Below are 8,420 nucleotides of genomic sequence, written 5' to 3' on the forward strand. Positions count from 1 at the left end.
CTTCACATTACACCATATATGAACATGTGAACTCATGCCATTAAAACATACTCAAATGATTATTTTTTAAGTTACATTTTCAATATTAAAATATACTGTTAATATTGTTACCACAACATATGTACAGTCTACTTTGTTTAAAATCATATACTATAAAATAAATGATCAAACATGAAAAAAGATATAGGTATTTGTTAAGCCTTAACCTGAATATAACCCATTTATATATTCCTAAAATCTAATTAGTTGACAACAAGGACCAACAAGAATGCTTGATATAGGAACAAGTGTGAAATGGCAAAATCATGGTAACTGCAGCCCTTCTACAGCACATTGATACTCAGTGTCACTGCCTTCCAGAATCACTGGAATGATATGCTGACACTAAAGAAGAATTGGGAAAAAACAGAAACTGAATTTTCATTCTTCTTAAAACAATTTCTATCAGTCACTCTATCAGGATCTTTCACTTCCCTTGCACCTGAAAAGTTAATGAAGCACATCTGAGCCCATTAAAACAACTTTCAGCTCAATTTAAACACAGGCCTTTATTTGATGTTCATAATATTTTCATATTATATAGACCACTTGAGTTGCAATGTTGAAAGGGGTGTGTCGATGTGAAATATGGCAGCAGCAGACAAGTCTGTTGTGAATGGTAATAAGATTTTTGTACTGTATCTTAATCATTTTAAGGCGCCATGTACAAAAGCATTTAAACACATCACACAATATTCTCTAAAAATGTAAGTGACACAGTATTACCTGTCATTTCTAATAGAAGTATTAGCAACAAATACGTTTCTAATATTTATAATCCAAACAAAGATTTTATTGATCATTCTGATGGTAATTTATATAATATATAAATAAATTTTAAAAAGTGCAACTAATCTTAGTTTTCACATTTCTCAGGTCTTTTTAATGGAATTAATAATCAGTCATTTTAAAGTGTTTTGTAAATCTCACATAAGTAATGCTGACTTAGTAACAAGTTAAAAAAAAAAGTATTTATCTGTGTATATCATTACTTGCACAAAATTTTTATTGCAAAAATATACAGTACAACACTTGCATAATTATTCTTAACTTCTTTATTCTGCACTTCCTTCCAGCACTGAATTTGGCTCTTTAATGTCAAATAAGGGGCATCAAATTCCAGACTGTGTCCAGCCTCCAGTTGGATAATTGTAAAATAAGGAACAGATTGTTGGAACTTCTGGTCACATACAGTGCTTTGCGTAGACAGCGTCAGTGATCTGAACATGTTTATAGGTCTGTTTAACTCTTCATTGAGCTTCTCTTCATGACTGCAGATCTTTTATCATTTGGATATCACTCTACAGCAGAGGTTCTCAACCCTTTGGAACTAAAGCCCCCCAAACCTCCCCTATCATGTCGCACGCCCCCCCCCCCCCTCCAACAGATAGACAGATAGATAGATAGATAGATAGATAGATAGATAGATAGATAGATAGATAGATTTTTTTTTACTTTTTTTTTTTTGGATTTTTGTACTTTGTTATACTTTTCATAACTTATGATTTTTAAAATAACTATTATGAGTTTTATAAAACTATATAAAAAGTATTATTTTACGTGTAAAGCATGTTGCATTTCATTCCTTCATTGCATTCTTCAAGTATTCGCATACTGTCCGCCCTATATAATATTCAGTACTATTTAGGGCGGATGTTATACGAATTTGGAAGGTGTGGGGGGTCTATAAAGTCTGTAAGATTGTACATTTTACATGCTAGTCTGCATTTTAATATTAAAACAATATTAAGAGTATAGTTAGCTAAAATGTTTTATTTAATTTTATAAATTAGTCCATTTAAAATGTTATAAGTAAGTCCGGGCTTCGGGACAATTTTCAAGTTATAGTTCAGACTCAGGCCGGGCCTCGGGTCTGTTTTAGGCTTCTCCTTATTTTGATATTTTATACATACACCAATTATGGTGATGAAAACAAATTTCCGCGCTGGTGGAAACAACACGAGACTTCGCTTTCACTTTCGAGACCGACTCGAAAGCGTTTAGTGTCTCTGCCAGCGGCAGCAAATCAGCGCAGCTCGAAGATCCGCGTTCAAGCGCACGCAATAGGCTGAAAATGCCACAAAGCACCAGCAAACGTAATTACAATGAATGTTTCGGGAAAATAAGGGGATATTTTAATTATTTATTAATAAACCAGTGTTTTCAGTGTCGCGAGGATGAAGTTGCCGATCCTGACTCGGACGCGCCTTTAGAGAAATGCATCTTTACAGATTACATATAGAAAGAGTTTTTGTGACAGAGTATTTGTTTTATTTCGTTAATTAATCATTTCAAGCGTTCTATAGATATATGTATCATGTCTGTGAGGTATGCATTTGCTGAGTTTCGGTTCATTTTGTGAAACGCTCCTGTTGAGGCAACAGAAAACGCATCATGTTTGTTGTCTTTATTTAATAAAAGCACCTTTTGCAACGTTTTGTTGATGCTTTGATTGCACACAAATAAAAGTTGACCCTTAACAGTTGCGAAAGATTGAGCAAAAATGACGGAATATTTTAAATTGTTTCCACTGAAAAAACAATGCAAGTCATCGCGCTGGCGCCGTGTCCTGCAGTGCGCCTTTAGCTTCCACTCTCCGCACAAATTTGGGTATGCGTCTAATAGCGCACATTTCTCTAAGTTTAACGTTGTAATTAACATTATTTTATACTTGAACTCTTTTGGGCCTATATCTATAGATTTTATTTTAAACAAGTCATGATGATTTGAGAAGGCAAAATTGATCAAACAGTCCTTACATTAAAAAAAACAAAAACTTTAGTCTATATTAATGAACAAAAATGCTCCAAACGTTTTTCTAAATTAACGTAACAAAATAATGAAACGAAATAAAATCACTTTACCATTACATACAAAACTGAACTTTCGATAGATGAAACAGTAGTATAAAAGAGGAAAAAGACAGGCTCGGGCCGATAATTCTGATAAGCTGTCGGACAAGGGCCGGTCTAGGAAATATACATGAGGCCCGTGCAGGGCTTTAATGAACATTTATCCGAATACTTTAATTATTATTCAATGTTTGCAACACAGAAATGTAACTTATACCGTGTATCCTGGTCGTAAAGCTTGTTCAAACAAAGGTTAACTTACATGAGCAGAGCTCTCTCTGAATCAGCGGTTGCGCGAAAGCAGGTTTAAATATTCCGATGTGACTGCGATTTCAAAGGTTTTATAGGCATGGCGAAATCATCATCATATAGCAGTAAGATCGCGTGTGTTTGAATCGAGATCGCGACCTTTCAATGAATAATCCATATGAGTCTATAGGCTATGTATTTTTGTATGTCAAAATTTGCACCAGACGTCAAAAGTTACCCGCGCCCAGGCCCGGGCGGCCCCCCCGGTTCCGCGATCCATGATTTGCGCCCCCCTTCCGATCCCTCCGCGCCCCCCATGTTGAGAACCACTGCTCTACAGCATGCAAGGTAAAAGTCATTATAGATATTATTACATGTCAACTTTTAAATACATATTTAAGTAATAATATAATATATCACATAATAATTTGTGCTGTTATCACTTGTTCTACACAGGTTGTTGTGGACAAATTGTTGTGACTCAGTCTGAGGGTAAACCAGTCCAGCCTGGTCAAACCGTCTCTGTTGACTGTAAAGTTACTACTGTGGTTCACAAAAATGAGCAAGGCGAATACTCTAAAGGGCGTTATTTTGTGTCTTGGTACAGCCAAAAGCCCGAAGAGGCTCCCAGACTCTTGGTTTATTATACAAATGAAAAAAAAATCAGGAATCCCATTGAGATTCAGTGGCAGTGGACAAGCAAATGGTCTTGACTTCAGTCTGACCATCAGTGATGCCCAGCCTGAAGATGCAGGAGATTATTACTGTATGAGTGTCCATAAGATCAGTGACAACTGGGTGTTCACACAGTGAAAAGTTCCCATACAAAAACCTCCCTTGGTCAGGTTACTAACTTCTTCTGATGCTGCTGCAAGTGCTTTGAGGAAAAAACACAATGACACACACAATGCTTGTTTACTGCTTGTCACAGACACACAACACAATAATGTCTAACTAATTCTGTCTTCACCAGTCTGCTTGCACATTGTTAAAACTTGTTTCTACATTATTTATATTTTTCTGCAGTTTAAATATCTCTTTACTGTATTTATTATTCAGTATTTAAAATATTAAAATATCCTATGCTGCTCATCATATAATCACAAATCACCCCCCACCCCACTTTCTTTTTTAAATCAATGTATAAGAAATAGTAATTTATTAATATAATGAATACATTTTTATTTTATTTATTTATTTATTTTTTGTAAATATTTAATATCACAGTGAGAAGTCAACACCATATGAGTCAAAATGCTTTTATTTGGAAGCAATAAAAAAATAATAAACAAAACATTCATTGCATTGCAGTTGTAGAAATATAACAGATAAAACTATCTGAACAATATGCTAACAGCATGAAAGATTTGCTTAGCATTGACTGATTTGGGACAGTGTGTCAGTGTGTCTATTTCACTGGTCATCACTGCACTGCTGTGTGTTGAGGCTCTTGGTCACTGCATTGTGGGACGGGTGAGTGGCGTCACAGCTGACGGTTTTTACTCTGTTCCACTCACTCTCAGTGAGGCTCAGGCTGCTGCTCCAGCTGTACAGTCCATCCTTCTGCAGCTGACTGGGACTCAGATTGACACCAGAGCTCCTGCTGCTGCCGTCCACCTTCCAGCTCAGCTTCCAGTCAGAGGGGAATCCCTTACTGGCCACACACAGCACTGTAGCCTTACCCTGCTGCAGCTCGTCACTGGAGGGCGGCAGCACCGTGAGAGTGGGACCAGCCGCAGCTAAAGAGAGACAGAGAGATGGAAACGGTGAAGTTTGATTCGTTTGAAAAACAGCTCTGTCAGTCATTCTGAGTGTCTTTCACTTCCATTTAAGAGATTCAGAGTGAATCAAGCAGATCTGAAGTGCAGCAGCCCATAAAAACACATTTTAGCCATCACACATATGCCTATATTTAGATTTAAAACATTTATAGATAATGCTTTATAATCATTTCTGTCCTCATTTGTTCAAATTATTAAATTATTTGTGAAAAACTTTTTATACTGTATAGTACACTGTACTGACAACTACACCAGAATAAAACACATTTCCATCTCATGTGACATTCAATGAATAAAGTAAATAAAAAACTTTAACGCTGTAAAAATAATGCTGCAATTAGGTATATCAACTTAATATTTTTTGAAATAACTTAGATATTGAACTTAACCAAACCAAACTTGTAATTTTAAGTAAAGCATGGATGCTAAATTTTAAAACAACATTATTTATTTTAATTTTGAATTTTAAGTTGTTAAACAGATCTGAAGTTCAACAGCCTGTAAAAACACATGAGCATCAGTTTTCATATTCATAGATTCAGTGTTCATAAAAAACAAACTTTATAAGAGACTTAAATTTCTATATTGGATTTATATACCTTTTAGGTTCATATTCTGAACAATATATTCAGACTTCAAAAAGAAAACAATTTTGTACTTTATAAGTATTTCACCTAAAATTTAGTTGTTTTATTTTTTTTATTTTTTTATTATTTTTTACCTATATACATTAAATAATATCCCTTTTTTCCCCGCATGAAAAATTTAAAAGAAATGTATTTTCAGTTCATAATTACACATTCAGATTCATGGTCAAATCTGATCACCAACAATACAGATTTTTATATGCGTTTAATGTCCCATTTTGCAGTACTTATTTATAGTAACTGACATCTGAAACAGTAGTTAGACATATTTCTATTTCATGTGAGGTCTATAAAATGTACATATTTTAGTTACCACTCAAATAGATAAAAAGGTCATTAAGCTAAACTAATTATTAAACTAAGCTAAGCTAACCTATTTTTAATTTTAGTTAATCTTTCTTCTACTGGTCTGTTCTTCTTATTTTTTATTAATTAGTTAATATAAATAGAAATAGAAAGAGATTTACTCACTTCCAACTGAAAGTCGGGTGCCTCCACCGAACGTGCGCCACAGTGATACAAACCCAATCACTGGCTGTACAAAAACCTCCTGCACTAAAACTGACACTTGACATCAACACTAACGCTTACAATAATGCTGTAAGACTGTATCTTAGGTTAGTTTTGCTTAGATGGGTCAATATTAAAAAATGAACTATTTTTATTTTATTAATATTAATTAATTAAATACTGCAAAATGTATTTTGATATATTTTGATGTATGTTTTTGAGGTAAATTCCAGGATGCATCTGAATGTGTTTTTGAAAGTGTTTTGCATATTAACTGAACACTGCGCTTAAAACTCCACTGATGATTATAAGTGTGTGACACCGACACACACACATACGAAACAATGATTTCTCTTATTCTAATGCTGGGTCTGCTTGCTCAAGGTTCAAAAATATATTTTCTACATTATGGAATTAATAGATTGGAATTCTTTTTGTATTGTTTTAATTTGTGCTTTGCTTTTTAGTTTTATCATTCAGTTTTACTTTCTAGCAGATGAAAACTTGCCTTTATATTTTGAAGTATTGTAATATTTCTTTTTTGATCTCTCTCTAAGTCTCTCATGAAGAGGTTCAGTCTCCTGAGTCTCTGTCTGCTAAAGCAGGAGATTCTGTCTCTATCAGCTGCACTGGGACCAGCGGAGTTGATGATGACATGAGCTGGTATCTGCAAAAACCTGGAGAAGCTCCTAAACTCCTGATCTATAAAGCAAATCAACTTTATTCTGGAGTCCCAGATCGGTTCAGTGGAAGTCAGAATGGACTTGAGTTCACACTGAATCTACGTGGAGTCCAGACTGAGGATGCAGGAGATTATTACTGTATGGGTGCTTATCGTGGCCCAGTGTTCACACAGTGAAACAGCATCGTACAAAAACCTTCCTCAGTCTGACAGCACAGAGAATATGAGAATACTGAGAAGTTCACAATAACAGTCAATTATGATATCAGATAAATTTGTAATTTTAGATTAAAAACAAATTCATCTAAAATGAAAAGCCTATACAGTGAATTTTAGACTTTTAGAATTGTAAAGCATGAAAAATATAGCTAAAGCCAAGACAGTACGATAAGTTGTTATTCTCAGAAAGAGCATTTACTTTGCGACACTTTGCATTGAACTGCATGCTTCAGTGCTCTGGAGGACTTTATAGATTTGTGTCTTAATGCGTTTATGACTGACAGGTCTCCTTCATAATAACAGATCATAAAGCATACATGACTTTAGTAGCCGTCATTATTTGTACGCTTACAACCTGCATCTGCAGTAAGTAGATAGAAATTCAGTCGATCTAGAAATGAAGCAATCCACAAATCCACAGGTGCTGAAATCACATTTGTACAATTACTTCATGTAAATAATGGAAATGTATTCATATTCTTGTATTCATGTTTTTGACCTGAACATGTAAATGTTAATATTTAGCTTTGTTTTGAGTCTACACTTTCATTAATTGGTAGTCTTCAGTGTGCAAAAAGTGCAACACCATATTTAGTTGTTGTAAAGAATAAGACATATTGGATCTCAGTGCTAATTTTAATGCTGGTTACAGCGTTTTCTGTCTTTCTCTTCAGGTTCTGTGGAGCAGATTCTGACTCAATCTGATGATCAAACAGTGAAGCCTGATCAGATTGTCACTATTCACTGTAACCAGTGTTGGGAAGGTTACTTTGGAAATGTAATAGGTTACAGATTACAAGTTACTTGATTTAAAATGTAATAAGTAGTGTAACTTTTCAATTACTTTATTAAAGTAATGTAACTTATTACTTTAAATTACTTTTCTGTATATAATAATTAAAATAATTCTAAAATATAGCTGCAAGCAGCAATTGCGGGGCCAAGCACAAAAGAGGCAGAATGAGGAGTTAAGCACGGCAAGGAGCAGCAGACCGACTACAACAGTGAGTAACTTAAGCCATTTTAGGATAATATCAGTTGAAATGGCTGAAAAATCATAAATACAACCAATCGTAATAAAATTTAATGGCTTATCACTTTTGACCAACAGGTGGTGCTGTTTTCAAATTGATGTGACGTGTTCTGTGTGAAATGACAATGACACACACAAAGTTTGCCGTCATTATGTCAAAGCTTTGCAGAGATACAGCCTCAGATGTAGTTTGGCATCTTTCCAGCAAATTTGTTGATGCGCTAAACGAAAACGGTTTCGTATATCGACACGAAATTCATAACTTTTTGCCAGCATAGTCTGAAGACGATCTGAGCCAAATTTGGTGAAGATCGGACTAACAGTCTGGGAGGAGTTCGAAAAAGTAGGTTTTGTACATTAATCAAAATGGCGGACAGGAAGTTTGGCCAATTTCGGCATAATGGGTAT

General features: G+C 34.8%; 2 gene segments (V, D, J or C); one reads left to right on the forward strand and one right to left on the reverse strand.

Moving 5' to 3' along the window:
• Positions 1–4,383: 4,383 nt before the first annotated feature.
• LOC127162507 (immunoglobulin kappa constant-like) lies at positions 4,384–6,142 on the reverse strand (the record flags this gene model as incomplete). The annotated part of the segment is given in 2 exon segments: positions 4,384–4,879; positions 6,040–6,142. Coding segments are annotated over 2 exon segments (429 nt in total), but the record flags the coding sequence as incomplete, so codon positions are not given.
• A 235-nt stretch (positions 6,143–6,377) lies between these two features.
• On the forward strand, positions 6,378–6,952 carry LOC127162506 (immunoglobulin kappa variable 1-6-like). The segment is given in 2 exon segments: positions 6,378–6,462; positions 6,636–6,952. Coding segments are annotated over 2 exon segments (342 nt in total).
• Positions 6,953–8,420: the final 1,468 nt, after the last annotated feature.

This window comes from Labeo rohita, unplaced genomic scaffold (assembly GCF_022985175.1).
Source record: "Labeo rohita strain BAU-BD-2019 unplaced genomic scaffold, IGBB_LRoh.1.0 scaffold_954, whole genome shotgun sequence".
NCBI classification, from domain to species: Eukaryota; Metazoa; Chordata; class Actinopteri; order Cypriniformes; family Cyprinidae; genus Labeo; species Labeo rohita.